At 39.9% G+C, this 16,956-nt stretch overlaps 1 protein-coding gene across 1 annotated transcript in view; it reads right to left on the bottom strand.

The window, feature by feature from the left end:
• Nucleotides 1-16,956, bottom strand: part of SEC24D (SEC24 homolog D, COPII coat complex component) — a gene marked incomplete at its 3' end in the record, with an annotated part of 51,254 nt that overhangs the window by 25,392 nt on the left and 8,906 nt on the right. Inside the window, exons 3-9 of the mRNA XM_039383507.1 lie at nt 15,982-16,077; nt 11,032-11,211; nt 6,067-6,249; nt 5,100-5,226; nt 4,218-4,366; nt 2,408-2,674; nt 1,507-1,628 (exon numbers count right to left, since the gene is read on the bottom strand). Coding sequence (XP_039239441.1) covers nt 1,507-1,628; nt 2,408-2,674; nt 4,218-4,366; nt 5,100-5,226; nt 6,067-6,205 — 804 coding nt within the window. The remainder of the gene's footprint in view (nt 1-1,506; nt 1,629-2,407; nt 2,675-4,217; nt 4,367-5,099; nt 5,227-6,066; nt 6,250-11,031; nt 11,212-15,981; nt 16,078-16,956) is intronic.

Here is a 16,956-nt window from a genome sequence, read left to right on the forward strand (position 1 = left end):
AAAATTACTTGCATAGAGTCTACTGATCGATGTCCAAGAGGTATTTCCTAACACACTGAAAACAGTCTGGAGCCTGTAACTTTTTTTTCCCCCCAGTAAAGTTTGTGTACTGCAATTTAAATATACAAGGCATTCTTCAGAGAGCTTACTAGATCTCCTGCTTAATTACTTTTCCCTGCCTTCCTTGGCATGTATACTTATAGCAAACTCCTGCATATGAAGGAAAAAGGTTCTGCTCTAAAAAGGTCCACAGGCTGAAGAAAGCAAACCACTTTCAGACTTAGCTCTGCAAAGGATCAGTGTACCACAGCATTCTGCAGCTAACTGACCTAAATATATCATTGTTCTTGGAAATAACTGTTGACAAAGCCCAGACGCTAGTTTTCATAAATGTTGTCAGAGCACATATCAACCTCTAACATATGTAAGAGAAATATAAATCAACAATGGCTACAGATAAGAAGTAAATCTATCTGGCAACACTTCTGTAATTATATAATGTAAATATAACAACAGAAATACACATGGCCATACTCATTCCTCATTCTGAATTAGCTTTTTGCCCTTTACAGACGTTGACCCAGATCGTGTTTCTTTTAAACATGTCATTTCGATCCTCTTTGTGCTGCTTAACCAACCCTTTTAACCTATTTTAACGTGACTGTCATAGTCAAGGCTGTTTATGCTACATGCAGAATTGAAACAAGACATCAGCCCATGTTTTCATGCCAGACCCCCTTATCCCCCTGCCCTTTTTTTTTTTTTTTTTAACTTAGACAAGACCATTTTATCCTTCCGATGTAAAAAGCACCACACTGAAACACCAGGAATGACTGACTTGAGGGCATTTGTTATTTATACAGACACTCACTTTAGGGGTTTTTTTACACCATGGTTTTCAGTTATACTTAACTTGAAAATTGCCTTTAACAGAGGCAACTGCAGTTGTTACATTAACCCCTAAGGGATTACAAAGTGTTTTTTCCAAAATTCTGGGGGGGTTACATCAAAACCATCACAGGATAAAACAAATCTTTTCTAGAAGGACAAAGCAAGACTGTTCCCTACTAGACAGGGTCAGGTTTTTGCAAGAATGTTTTTCCTGTGCAGCAAACCTGCCTCAGCAGAAGTGGAAGATTCCTGCAGTGAATTCAAGTAATCCTTCTGTACTGCCCACTGCCACACTAAGAATCCTGTTGAGAGCTCCTAGTAAAGTATCTGGAGTCATGAGTATGTCCCATGCTAGATAAACTTACAAAGCAACTTCAATAATCAAACTAACTTTACGCACTAATTTATCCCAAACTGACAGCTCAGAGTACAAAACTGCATAAATAGGAAACTGCAGACACTAGAGCATATCTTGTGAACCAAGCCATGCAAGCACAATTTTATGTCACAAAAACCCCCTCCAGCTACAATGAACACAATGTTAGCACTGCCATTCCCTTATCTTAAAGGCAGTAGAAAGTTACTTTTATAAAAAATTAGTGCCACATTACTTACTGGGCTTGGAATAGAGTTAGGATCAAGTTTCTTCTGCGGTGGGCCTGAGAGCTGTGTTGGACCTCCAGGAAAAGCACCAGGATAAGACAGCTGAGATCCTGCCATCAGAGGACCATAGTTTGCTGCAGAGTTACAAATGACAATTTATTTAAAGTATTTAAGTTCCATTATCAACTTTTAACATCAATTTCTGCCATAAAATTAATTCTTACTGAATTTCTTCTTCCCTTCTGTTTTCAGCAAGGACAAGACAGGGATTCCTTTGGCTTATGCAGTTTGTGTTTTAAAGGTAAGAATAAGACTACATGTGACAACTCTGGTCCCAAAGTCTTCAGGTATACATTAAGTAGGATGGTTAGCAGAGATGACCACAGCTACTCAACCCAGGCCATTACATCAGTGAGAATCTCTCCCCTAACACGAGTCAATGCAAGCTGGTCTAGTTAGCCAGCTTTTTAGTTGTCAAAATAACTGTTTCACTCACCTATATCAGGTGAAATAGCTGTATTCAGTTACAATTCACTGTTGCCACAGTAAACCATTTCTGAAGGCTGCTTATGACACTACTGTAAGACAGAGAGCAGCCTATACCTTTATAGAGTGTAGGAGAAACTCCTTTCTGTACTATGGGCCTTCACCAATTACTAATGAAGTAATTCTCCTTCTGATACAAATTAATCTCCTTTTTTTTTCTTAACTCTCAAGAGAGTGCTAAACTTTTGAGCAAAAGCAGAGCCTGTCTCAGACGTACTGACTGACAATGCAAATCTTTACCTTTCTACAAAAAGGAAATTTTTGTTTTTCCAATCAGCTGAATATTCAGCAGCAAATGGACACAGTTCCATCAGGGATTCTCCATTCATGCTTTGTTTTCAATTACAGAACAAACATCTTTCCCTACCTTGCTGAGGATGATATCCAGGCCCTGGAGGCTGTCCTGGGAGCTGCTGCAGGTTAGGATTTGGAGGGACAGGTCCAGGGATCCCACCTTGTCTGGCAATCGGAGGCAGTGACGGCTGAGCGCACAGGCCATTGACACTCCCGGTCGGTGGAGGAGGAGGAACCTGTGGCCCAGGTGGCAGAACCATTTGCTGCTGGGTTGGTGGTGGTGGGAGTCGTGGACTCTGGAAAGATGCCGGATGCCCAGGGCTCGGAGTGGGGCCAGGACCTGAGCGAGAAACTATGTCAGATGAGTGTCAAATGATAACCTCCCAGCTCTGGGTGGAAGGTGCTCTGGCTTTCCTCAGTACACTTTTAACAGAGACAATCTTGTATCCCATACTGACAGTGCTGCACCATGGGGACTCTCCATGTCTGTTCACATTACAAATCTGACCTCACAGTATGTCTGAACTGATCCAGACATTCAATTTTTTCCTTTTGGCTCTATTTTCAATAGAACCCTGCAGCTGGGAGGGATGGGGAAAGAGAGAGGAAAGCCAGACTGACAATTCTTGATTAGAATACGCATAGATCAGCCTTTGTTTTTGAAATATTTAATTTCAGAATGTGAAACAACATTCTTTTTGCTTAATAATCAATTTCTCTTATGTGGCATGTTTTTGTTAGTCTGCTATTTGTACTTCACCATGACAAGTCTGATGGAAAATAAATCCACTTGATGCTAAAAGATGAAACATGTGGGAATTATTTTGTACACACTGGTGAGGAATAGCTTTGCTGTTTATAGGATCCAGATTCCAATTAAAATTAAGAGAACCCTGGAAATCGGAGGGATTTGAGACTTACTATCTGTAAATACTCACTACTTTACAAAACCTACATTTTTTAGTCAAATTTCTCACAAAGACCTAAGGCAAAATAATTTTAAAGAAAGCTAAAAAATAACCAAAATTAGGTTTGAATCGAAAGGACCAGTGTGTTAATACACAAGCACTAAAATGCATCTTCTGTCAGACACATTAACTGCAAACAAGACTTCACATGCAAAACACAAGCTCAGGTTTTCAGCTGGTACAAAAATATCACTCCAGCAGATTTCAAGCTTTGAATTTCTCACTCAGTAAAGTTACATCAACTCAGTCTTACAGCTGTGGAAAAGTCACAAGAACAAAACCCAACAGAGAGGCAAAGTTGTATAGAATTTGTCTTCAGTGGCCTAAAGGGTATCTCAGCCTTCCAGCACATAACATGAGAACATTATATTTTATGTAATTGTTTTATGTATTATATATTTTACAGCATTTACATACATATCAAAACTAGTGGTGGGAAGTAATTTACATGGAAGCATCACGTGATCACATCTTTACTTCATGGCCTAGGTTTGACATGTTATAACATCAAAATAAATGCAGATAAATTTAGATGAAAAATTAAAATGTTTATACAAAAAAGAATAAAAGAGTTTCAAAACAGAGAGAAACTGTAAAAAGGTGAGGAAAATTAAACCCTGTCTGCATATTATTGCTCATGCCTTGGCTGTTCCTGACAGGTTCACTAAGTAATTTGAGAAATGACTGATGGGATGGCCGACTTTTACAGAAGTTTCATCAAACACCAATTCAGAATTAACCCAATAATACTGGTTTTGGAATTGGATGAGATAAAAAGAATTGTAAGAGCTTAAACAAATCATAGTGGCCAAAGATTTCATTTTCTGTTTACACAGAAGTTCAGTAGCTTTCTAATTATCATAGTCTTAATGCTTTAACTGAGAAAAAGTCACTCAGATGAGACAAAACCATTACCATAGTTATTTATCTGCATGCTGTTGAGCTGGTCAGCAAGTTGTGCTGTAGATGAGGCAGGTGCAGCATTTGGGAAGGCTGGTTGTGACTGAGGACTGTAGGGAGGATAGGATGCTCCTGTGTTGCCTGCAGGTGGAGGGCCTTGAAACCTAAAGAGAAAAATTAGTGCAGTTATGCAAAAAAATTACATCAACCAATCATAACTCTAGAAGATCTCATACCTTCTCAAGGGTGGTGCCAAAACAATTAATTAGGACAAATCCTCAAGAGAGTTTGCCCACATTCTGCTCACTAGTCTTAAAACATACAAAGCACGTGAAGCACAGAGAGACTGCACACTTGTTTAAGTAAAAAAGGTAGTACATGTTTGTTTGAATTGTTAGAAACAAATGCCATGGCAAAGTGAGAGTGGTAATAACTATAAGCCTTAAGATTAAGAAACACAAGCTTCTGAACATATCACAGCACTCCATCCCCTTTCCAAGCTTATAAAGGAACATTCCCTACCAGGGATGTGTGAAGAAGATTAGGAGAAAAATCTGTAAAGAAAAGAAAAGGAAGTGAGAAACTGTTGAGGAGTTCTCTGTAGTAGAGGAAAAAAGAAGATGCAGGTAGGGAAAAACTGCTTCATGATTATCAGATATGGAATGCAAGAAAAATAACTAAAGAAAAGAAAGCAGAAACACACATGTGGCTTATGAAGTTATTCCCTACCACACTATTTCACTCTGGTAAAACAAGATCTCAGGCTATGTCCCAGAGAAGATTAACACTGACTTTCCTACAACCCCTTGTAAAACTGAGGGGTTTCCCCATTCCCTTCACAGTCAGGTAAGAGAGGTCAAACAGCTCAGCTCTCACATATCAATTCTTTCAGGTCACCTGTGTGGCTGCTGCCCTGGTGTCCCAGGCCCATTCTGGAAATTGGTCTGGCTGAACTGATGGGCACCAGGTGGTGGAGGCCCAACAGGAGCCGAGGATCCAAAAGGCACAGTTGATTTTGACACACCTGAAAAAGATTAAGCACTTTCATGTAAAACTCTGTAAGAAAGCACAAGATGGCCAAGAAATAACAGTGTACAGCCCTGTTTTAGCAATAAGAATACCAGCTCCAGCTTGAGCAGAGACCCCTTCCAACCTCAGTCATTCTGTGATTCCCCAAGAAAGCACAGATTTCTGGTCAGTTGTATAAGCAGGCATGAAAAACTAACAGACAGTACAAAGGAAACAAATAGCAGTTTGTACCTTTCCAGCAAAAGAACCCAAGAGGGACAGTAAGAAAGAAGCAATGAACAGACAGTTTGGGATACTCATCATTCCCTGTCCCTCAGTTATATTTCTAAGTAGAATCAAGAGGTCCCTTTGATTTTGGAGACCAAGGTAAGGAGAAAACTTGGAACAACATTTAAGAACAAAAACAAAACAAGCCTCCAAGTCTATACTGAAAATGGTTCTTAATTCAGACCTACTACATTGACTGTGAAGAAACTGTAATTTATGCAGACAGCAGTGCTGAATAAACAATATTTCAACTTGTATCCCTTGAATTATTTCCCTTTAAATTACTCTAACATAAAAAAATACCAAAACTGGTATTTTTCCCAAATATTCTAATATGCCAATTACCAGAAGTAGTTCTATCAGAATTCTGACTATATTCAGCTTTTGATTAAAGTAACACAACTCCTGCTGTCTTTAGTAAAAAGTTTCAGAGAAACTGGGTAAAACTTCTTTTATTCCGTTTCCTGTTGCAGTAGCAGTGTAAAACTTAGAAAGGTAAGAAAAAGAGATGGAAAACATCACCACAGAAAAGTAGACTCTCAACAGAAATTTTAAGCCAAAATCATACCTGGTTGAGGTGCTGAGTATGAAGAGTTCGGGTCCCCATAATGTCCATAATGAAGTGAAGAATTAGGTGATCCAAAACCTCCTATTCCTGGTTGGGATTGGGAATATGGAGGAGCTGCAACATAACCTTGTTGACTCATGATGGCAATATTCTCATTCCAAGTATCAGGTCTTCCTTAAGGATCTGCAAAAGAGAAAGTGACACCTGCTACTACTCATCACTCTCTGTGCATTTTAAAGGCTGTGAACTGTATTTTCCAAAAAAAGATAAAAGGAAAAAAGGACCTGAAGTCAAGGACATATAGTGAGTTTATTTGCTTGCTTGGTTTCCTCAGCACTACCACATACTGCACGAATCTAAACAAATCACTGATTTTTTCTGAATGGGATTCACCTCTCCCAGGCCCATGGAGAGAAAAACTAAGTAATGATATGCAGGTGGCAAAAACACTCAAAGGAAAGTCCCAAATTGCTCTCTTTACCAGGAAAACCTTGACTTAACTACACCTGGAAAATACATTGTGAATCCTGCTTCCCAAATACCAGCCATCCCAATGAACACTGAAAAAGCAGAAAAGGCAGAGTGACTGGAGTATAAAACTCCCCTAGCAAATCCTTCTCCTGTCCCAGCACGCCTTTCTTTAGCAGATGTGGAACATGGCACCAGCTTTCCATCAAACCTTTTACACAAACCCCATTCCAAGCAAGTGAGGGAAGATTCCTTGCTTTTATGCTGGAGAAAGAGAGAATAAAATATAGGATAGAGAGAGATCCTATTTCCAGTTGTTTTCTGCATTAGTGGGCCAAGCCTGAGCAGCATTTTTATTGCAGAATTGCACAGTGTGACAAAATTCAGCACAAGGTCTTCCACAAGTGAGAAGCTGCTCTCTGAGGGCAGCATGGCCTCAACAGTATTCTGTGTTGTCCTTGCTGTTATCAGGCACCTTGTCTCTAAACTTTCACATCTTGATTCTGTTGTTAAAGAAAATGAAACAACCAAAAAAATGGAATTTGACAAAAAGCAATTCAGAAAAAGTTTTCTAATGATGAGAGCATTCACAAGTCATATAATTTGCTTCTTGTAGTCAGATTTTGTTAAAGAGCTTAGAATAAAATTTTAGAAAACTTTGAGGGAAGTCCTGAGGATCCAAACCCTGAGTGAGCATTTCCTACTCCTGTAGAGCCCCAAGCACATAGGTCAGGCATCCCCAAAGAACTAAAGGCATACAACATAAACTATCATTTTAGGTGTTAAATGTTCCTTTGAAATAGCTTCCCCAACCACCTACACTTCACATTCTTAAGCTCAAGCCATGGAGTCATCTTTAAATACGCAAACTGGATGAAAATAAATCGGGAATTGTGCTCCAGAAGCACACACAAAGACTCCTCAAGATTACACACATAAATTCATGCTGCACTGGTACATGTCAGTATAGAAAAGCTATTCCTATCAGAAAACCCATCTCTAGGCTTCTCAAATTAAACACCTATTTCTGAAGGAAAAAAAAACCAACAGTTTTACTGATCTTCCACATCAGACAAGAAACTACCCTGAGCTGTGTACAGGGCCCAGCCCTCCCCACACCCTGCCTGTGCAACCCTCTAAACCACACTCCTCAATGAGCTGTAAGATTTCTCAGCTGTAGTATCAAACTGCTTCAAGTAGTTAATCTTAGGGACTTTTCTACTGCTTATTAGTTAACGAGGTAAACACGAGGAGAAGAAATGTTTAATGAGAGGCTTGGTGCTGCCAGCTGTACTTTCTTCACTCCTCTGCCTCCATCAGAAAAGACGTGGCAGTGAGAGCTTTAGTTGCTCCAAAAGATACTAAATCAGCACTAAATTACCTACACACTGGCACAGACATACATACATATATATTTTATATCTATATAAAGGAAGAGACTTTCACTTTGAGGCAGCTGCAACAGCCAACACCTTAAGCTGCAAGAGCATCCAGGGGAAATTACTTCCTCCACAGCTTACTCACTCTCACACACACACACAAAAAAAAAAAAACTTGCCACGTCAAACTTCCCACAGACAGTATAAACACAGAGGTCGTGCTGATTGAGACAGGAACTGTAACCACAAGCAAAATAATGCAAGTTTATCGAACACAGTTCCAGAATCTATTTAACAATGAGCATATTTAATCTCAAGACAGGCATATATACCAACACACCAAGAAAAGTTTGGAGGCAACACCCAAAATATCAACAGAAAAATCACCTAAGGGTTTAGTGATCAGGTTCTAACAACAGACATACAGATTCACTCCGGAAACTGCATGAGATGAGCGGATCTGCTAAACCCAGATCTTTCCCTAGGTTTATTCACTACAAGCATCTCTATGCTGAAGGACAGGAAAACTTTTTTCCTCCCTGTCTCTGTCAACATTAGTTTGCCTTACACCCTATAGCCTGGGGAACAACACTAACACTGAGGAACAACTCCAGAATTTAATTTACCGCTATTACAGAGTAGGTTGTCATCTTTTTCGGAGGATTAATGTATATATGTGAGTAAAGATGTAAAACTCCGTCTCTGAATGTAGGACAAGAGAATCAAAACCAGAGGCTGGCGTCCTTGGCTCACTGAAGAAGAACTATTAACTTTGTATTTCTTCGGAGACACTGTGCTCAGTAACACATCATGTAGGAAGAGGGGCTGTCCCTTCCCAGGGCACGCTGCAACCTCAATCTGGCAAACAATCTTTGGGGTGTGCACATTTATCTACACGCACACACACACATACATACACAACGCAATTAAAACACATATATTGGTTTGAGGGTTTCTTTTCACTACCACATTTTGAGCTAAGCCATGAAAGCAAAAGCTGAAGTTTTCTCCATTCAGTGCAAAGCCTGCAAAGGATTTCTGTATTTTTCCCGTGCACGTAACATTTCTATCTCCACGAACTACGCGGTTTCAGCCGCCGTAAGCTCGCAACAGGTCTGGCCCCGCGGCCGGTCCCACCGCCCGCCCCGCGTCCCGCGGCTGTACCTGTGACCTGTGCCCGCCCGGGGCCGCGTCCCGCCGCCGCGGGCTCGGCGCGGGTGCGAGCAGCGCCGCGGTTCCCGGTGCTGAGGGAGGGAGGGAGGGAGGGCGGCCGGAGCCCCCGCGCTGCCCCCGCCCGCCCCGCGGCCCCTCAGCCGGCGGTGCCCGTTGGGACCGTTACCTGGGGCCGCGCGCCCGCTCCCTCACGAGCCCGAGTGCCACGTCTGAGCCGGCCCCGCGCGGGCGGCGCCTGCGCAGTGCGGGCGGCGAGGCCGCGCCCGCGGCCGGGCCGTGCCCTCACGGCCGGGGGCGGAGGGCAGTGGCGGGGCTGTCACCGAGGGTCCGCGTTTGCCTCAGCGACAGAGGGGCGGCAGTCTGCTGTAAACACAGGGGTGTCCTACAAACACGATACTTCTCCTCATAAGTGCATTAAAAACAGAACCACAGCATCAATTAGGTCGGAAAAGACTTCTGAGATCATCGAGTCCAACCTATGACCAAACGCAGCTGTGTCAACTAGGCCAAGTCCCTCAGTGCCACGTCCAGTCTTTCCTTAAGCACCTCCAGGGACGGTGACTCCACCACCTCCCTGGGCAGCCCCTTCCAATGGCTAATCAGCCTTTCTATAAAAAAGTTCTTCCTAATGTCCGACCTAAACCTCTGCTGGTGCACATTAGAACTGTCTTCTTGCTCTGTTGCCAGTTCCCCAGGCAAAGAGGCATATATATACATACATATATGTATATGCATGTGTGTGTTTATTTACTTTTATATATATTTTACATACATATGTCAGATATATAGATACATGTAAAATATAAATAAATACATGCATACATATACACACATATACATGTGTATGTATGTGTATATATCTATATATCTGACATGCGTATGTCAGATATATAGATGAAAAATATATATACATAAAAATAAATACATACATATACACAAATACATGTGTGTGTATATGTATGTATTTATTTATTTATTTTTACATATCTTTGTATCTGACATATATATATTTATATAAATTATGCCACCCAAGTATCTCTAGTGAAATATGACACAGGTACTTTACCTGTTTGCATATGCACTGGTTTTAGTTACTGTTAAGGCGCATTTAAAAAGTCTGCCTTGGTTACAGGATAGTCACTGTTTTTTCTAATTAACAAAGTAGAAACATGGTAGTAACATGAGAGAGACTGGTGGTAACATGAGGAAGATGTATTTGTGAAGTTACTGTTCCTCCCAGTCACAAACAAACATTAGTTGTGGTGCAAAAGTAAAAAAAAGGGAGAGAAAAGTGGCAGAGGATTCATAACAAGAAAAAAAAGCCATTGCTCACAGAACCATAGAACCATAGAATATCCTGAGTTGGAAGGAAGCCACAAGGATGATCAAAGTTCAGCTCCTGGCCCTGCACAGGATAGCCCCAAGAATCACACCATGACAGCTGCATAACTCACATGCATCAATGTAAGCTGTTTCTCTACATGTTATCAGAGCCAATACTGTTGGACATGTCAGGGAAGATCTAGAACCTTTCAAATCTCTCCTAACTGTCTAATCAGAAGGGAAAATTTCATCCCCGAGGTGGCAAGCATCAGTTAAACTGGATGTGGTTTTGGCTGCAGGGTATCAGTGACTCTTTCATAAGAGCAGGATGCAAACCAGTGCCTTTCATCATCGCTGTGCTGTAGTTTCACCCCTCGTCCCTATCTCTTTGGCTGGGACACATTTAAATGGACACATTAAAGTTATGCAAAATTCTTTTGAAATACAATGCCACTGAGGAAAATAACGGTTTTAAGTTTGGACATTCCCTATTTTATCGTGGAGACAGGCAGTCACTGTCCCACCAGTCCTGCTCTGTCTAGCCCAGAGCTATTAACAGTAAGCAGCTGTGGATAATTCAGCACTGGAGAACCATGCACTTACTTGGCCACTGAATACTTACTATCAGATTTCTCCTCCCCGAAATCAGCTCCAGTGAGACCGAAAGATGAGATCAGCAAAAGATAGCAAGGAGAAGCTGTGGCATTGGCAGTTCTTCCCTTATTTCAGGCCCACTCTGGAAATGGATCAAGACACCTCTTTTTTTTTCGAGGATGCTTCTGTTGTCCTTCAGCCTGGAACACTGAGACAAAAGGCATGCAGCATGTCACAGTCTGGATGTTTTGAAGCTACAAGTAGTATTTATCTACAGTTTCCACCTATAACATTAAAAGTAATTTAAGGTTTTCCATTTCAGAAACATGGAAACATCATTAAAGATTTAAGTGCGTTATTGGTCTGGAAAGTAACTTCATAAAAATGAGATTGCAGGATTGCTAAACTGTTGTAAGTAATTTTATTAAATGACTTAGTTTTAATTAAACTGTACCTTAAAAATCTGAGAATCAGACTGGTTTGTTCTCTGTCATTGTCAATAATGATGATCTTGTAGGTTAAATTACCTTTCTTAACAATCAGTTTATCCTGAAGTGGGAACTATGCAATGCTGCTGAAATCTAATGTGATTTCACACATTTCAGACCTAATTTGGAGTTAGTACTGGTGAAGTAAATAGAAGAATTTGTCTAAATCTATATGCTTTTTTCATCTATATTAAAAAGCAACAAATCCCCTGCCTCTAAAATCTCACTTTTTAAGTCCTCACTAGAATTTTTTCTGTTAGTTCTGAAAGTAAAGAAACCCACAGTCATCCATCAGCTTGGGAGATAAAAGCCCCACATGGACAAACCACGCAGAACTCACGTCTCTCTCTCATAGCACATCACATTAAGACAATATGTGATTCCTGGAAACCCAAATCCTATCCTAACATTTTCATTTACAGGATGCCCTTAAAATACAGCCCTGGCACAAGCTGCCAGGATGAATCAGAACAACACCACGATGCATTTGAGCTACGGGCATGTATTTCTCACAATGATGGGATGGCCACAGCTTTTGTAGCACTTAACATTGACTGCGGTAACAAATCACGGTGACCAGACAAATATCTGCAGCTCAGTGCTATAAGAATTTATTTCTAGATCATAATATATATTCTAAACCTTTCTCTAGGGGAAGGTGTGGGCAGTGCTGGGTATGTTCTCTAAAGAAAAAGACTGTTTCATCACAAGGAATAGTTCATAGAACTCCAAGGATTCTACATTTTAAAAGGCTTTTTTAGTTGTTATTGAAATTGTTTTCCTCCTTTTAATTTCATTTGTATGTCCTGCAGACAAAGCAATAGGTTTGCTTTTGCGCAACATCAGAAGGGTCCTAAAAGCTATTTACATACTTTCTTTTCCTGTCTTGCTTACATATAATCACTAAAATCTTCTTTAATGTTTTGTCTACTGTATAGTTAAGATCTATGGAAACCAGTTTACAGCTTAGTGTAAAGTGCTTTACAAGAAAAATGGAAATTAATATTTACAACGGTTGTATTTGTTTAAAATGAAAGCAAAGACTTCGGTAAAAAAAAAAAGCAATCAAATTTTGAAGGGATTATGTTCTTCTGGAGAAAAAAAGTGTGTTAGATTAAAAAATGCTACATGAAAAAAAGAAAAGATGTAATATTTCAGGAATCAGAACAATACTGTAAGAAGAAATACATCAGTATTGTGACTCAGCTACATTTCTAATATAAAAAACTATGCACAATGGAAACCTAATTGAAGGTACAACAGAAGTGAATACTGATATGTCTCAGTGGCAGTTAGAAAATATTATTGGAGTACACCCTCTAAACACTGCCCTAAATAGAATGAAAAGAAAGCAAAGGGTTTTCAGAACATCAGACTGATGTAGCTGCTGTTATTCAGGGAAAGTAATACAGTAAAGTTAAAATCCAGGGCATACATTCATTGCTGTATATATTTTCTGACAAATACTTTGTTATACCCTGCAGAGGATATTATCTAAAACCACTTTCTTTCCCTGAAACTCAGTAAAACATAAATTTTTATAAAATGCTCTACTAGTCCACATGTGATCAATTCTGTGCAAGTCACGCATTACAAAAGCAAATGTGCTTTAGAAAACTGACTGTGGCTGCTTTCTTCATAAAAAGACTTTCTGGTTAGTTCAAGCCTCTGGATTTTTCAATATCTGCAAATTGTGAGGCTCCTCTGCTTATTCTCACTGACTTGCTATTTTGGTTTTCTAATGAAATCAACATTCTGGCAACTCGATCTGGAACATTTACAGGAGATGGATACAGTGTTCTGAGAAAACTGCTGGGACGTTTCAGTTGGGGAATTTCAATTATCTTTTTAATTAATTTACTACTGTCTAAGATGCATGAGAGTGGAAAATTGTACTACCTGTTCCTAACAGAAAAAAACCCCATGACTCGATTATCCTGCAGTAATTGCTACATAATGAACTGTAACATAAAAACAAAGATGAGAACTGATTATAATCTGATGAATAATGTATCACATATAAAGCACTGTGAATAAACATTAAGCCATCAGTCTGAGAAAGGACAACAGAAAGTTAAATGATGCTTCCCATGTTTGCTTGCCGAATGTATGGAATTTCTCAAATGTAGATATATTTCAGTTTTACATTCAAAAGTGTCTGCAGCAGCTTTACTTTCATTGGCTTTCTTGTTACATTCCCTGCTCGTGTATAAAATTTCTGCTCTATTAGTGTAGTCTTGCTCCAGAACAATACTCAAATAAACTTACTAACATTAAAAAGAAGAGTAACTGAGTTAACTCTTCATAACAAAGTATTTGATTTATTTACTCAGTTTTCTTACTGGAAGACCTGACATGAATTTAATAACTCGGCTGTGTTTCAGCCAGTGCCAGTGATCATTAACATACTGTGAGTGCAATCCTACTCTTAGTAAGTCATATTTGTTCCATATAATTGATTGTCTACTGCTACTCATATGGTATTATTTCTGACAAATGCTCAGAACTGTGGAACCTGTTGTATAAGAAAAACAACCCTAAACAAAATCACTCAGAAATTACTTAGAATCCAAATACTTCTATGTGTGTTTTGCTCACATTCACTGTGCTTCTTCTTTACACTACCTGTAATGTGGAAGTAAAAAATCTTCTACCTGAGCATGGCAGAGGTATTATATACCAGTAAAGCATCTCTGACATTTGTAAAAGTATCAGTCTGGATTACAAAACTATTTTTCAAAATACTGGGATTGTGTTATTTGGGTACCTTTAGTCTAAACCTATTAATACCTTCCCCATAATCAGCAAAACTAAACATCAAAATTAAACCAAAGAAAATCAGAATTAACTTTTTTTTTTTAATCCATCACTTTGTTTTTATGTGGAAGAGGCAACAAAGGGATAGGAGATGCAGTTGGTGTGAAAATAAAGGGCAGGAGCAAAATTATACATCACCCTTGGTATCACAGCTCACATACTAGATTTGCACTGCGAAGGCACATAAACCACTTGTTCAGCATTTGCAGACATTGGCAATTGTCTGGAAAACAGGCAGATCCATGTCAATGCCAGCTAAACAGTAGATTATCACCAAAAGCAGAAGCCTGTACCAGGGATAGAAGGAGCTGGGAAGTCTGGAAAGTAGATGCAGCACAACAGGCAAGGCTGCAGGATCAGCAGGGGTTAAACATCAAGGTGGTTTTGGAGGGCAGATTTTTCTAATATAATCTGTTCCACTTGGAAAAGGAATTAGTTATCAAAGCAGAGAGTTGGAATTCGTGTTCCTCCAGCCAGGAATGAAGATAGCTGGATAGCTCTTTAATCTATTGCAGTTTCTTGGATGGGGGGTAAGATTTCCTGCAGGGAGATCCTTGTTGTGTCACCTGGGCTTCTCCAGTAAAGCCTTAACCAGGTCCATCCAGAGGCAAAGAGGGAGCAGAGATATTTTGCCTTTTGCAGGCAGAACTTGATGCCAAAGCAACTTTTTTTGCCCTGTCCTTTTGCTGGATGTTGTAGTTTGAACCACCAGCATCCCACTCACTGGGGCAGATACTGAACAAAATACATCCCTGTGGTTGTAAGGCGAGTGTTTCCAAATTGCTTTAAAAATCTTACAGCTTATTTTGTAGTACGGAGGAAAGAGAGAAGAGCGGGGTACTACAGGAGGACTCAAACTATCAAACTACAAGCAGAGATTTTCAGAAGTTCAAGGAGATTTCTCAGGGTTACCCTGTGTAGTGGCCACCTTCCCCATTTTACAGGCCCAGAGCAAAAAATGAGAAATTGCCAGTGTAAAAAGAGAACCCAAACTTCCCAAGACCCCTACTCTGTTACAACTTAATTGTTCCTCTGCTTCTCCCGTTCTTGTTTTCAGTATGGAAAAATTCATTCTTATGGGCCTTCCAAGTGACAAACAATACCTGCTTTAAACTGCAATGCAAAAATAGTTGATTTTTATGCTGGACTGTGGCCATGCATGTAATTGAGCTCCTTAAAAGCAACAAGTCAAAGGGAGTTAATCACTTTTGCACCTGCTGACAGGAAACAAAATTTCGAAGATGAAATTTGACGCAGGTGAGTGTTCATCGGGCTAATGTTAAATCTTCAAGATCTCTTCCATCTTCAGTTTCATATTAAACCATCCCTTCAAAACTTTAGTAGATTATTTGGGCCTAATTTGTACCTCAGCTACGATTCAAATATTTTTCTACCTGACTATGATACGGTTGCTCTTGATTCGTGTCACTGCAGCGCGTCAGAAGAGAGCTTAGCGGGGTGTATTTCTTTAACCCAGTAAGTTGGCTTGAAGTGTTTGCTCTGGGTTCTTTCAGTAGGAAGAGGGGAGCCCATAAAGTCTGACTGTCTGAGATGAACAGGTAGATGAAAGGTGCTGTGTTACTTAACTGCCACCTTTAAATGACAATTCAAAGAGCAGGATGAAGCATTAGGGCAGAGGTGAGGAAAGCAGAACACCTGCTTCCATTACTTACATGCATGTTCCAGTCAAGACTCTTCAGAGCTTTGGCACAGAAGATCAGATTTGATTCCCATAGGCTCTATTAAGAAGAATGTGATGCAACCTTGCCCTGCCAAAACCAGAAAGAAAACACCACATAAATACTTTTCTTTCTACTTTAGAATCTTTTATCAGAATTTTTCCAACTACTGAAGCCAAAAATTGAGTCATCCCATCTCCTGGGAATCAAAATGAAAAGGGAATAGACACCTAAAAGTCTTTCCAGGTCCCAAGAGAAAATTAATTCTTGCTTTCTAAAACACAGGGATAAGTAAAACCAGCAGTGGAATGACACCTGGAAACATGAATTCTAGCCCAAAATCCTTACTTCTAGATTAACGAGAAACAGTTATTCCATTGTCACAACATTTTTTTCCACGTTCACAAACCTTGCAGTGAATGTGTTTTACACATTTTTCACAACAAAATCTTGTAGCTATTTTGTGTGTTAATTCTTGGACACAACCTGAAATCCTTGCCTTTGCATAAAGAAAAACCTTCTCAAAAGACTTTTGTCTAAGAAGTCCAGAAAGACAAAAAAAAGTTTACTTCTCTTCAGCCAGTAGTTTAGGAAATATTTCCTGATTTTCTGAGACTGGCTGTGGTAGGAACAGGTAGGACAAACACCAAAGAAACATCAGAGTTCTCTTCTCCAAATGCTTGGCTCTTTGAGTCATCCTTATGTTTTCATGCAGTGTATTTAATGGTGGCAGGTCTTTGGCTACAGAGGGCCTGTGATGTGAACATGGTCCAAGAGCTGATCATTCATCTACCTCCTGACACGGTGAATCGAAGAGTTACATTCTCTGCAGGAATTTCTACTTTTTCTGTTATAATTCAGCAATGCTCAAGGACAACAACTTTGTTTCTGTGTTTTGGAGGAAAGTGGCTTCCTTTGCCTCTTTGTTTGGTTTTTTTTTCCCCCACAATAGATCCAAAACCCCTCAGG

Source organism: Pipra filicauda, unplaced genomic scaffold, assembly GCF_003945595.2.
Source record: "Pipra filicauda isolate LSUMZ 115617 unplaced genomic scaffold, ASM394559v2 scaffold312_size1046226_pilon, whole genome shotgun sequence".
NCBI classification, from domain to species: Eukaryota; Metazoa; Chordata; class Aves; order Passeriformes; family Pipridae; genus Pipra; species Pipra filicauda.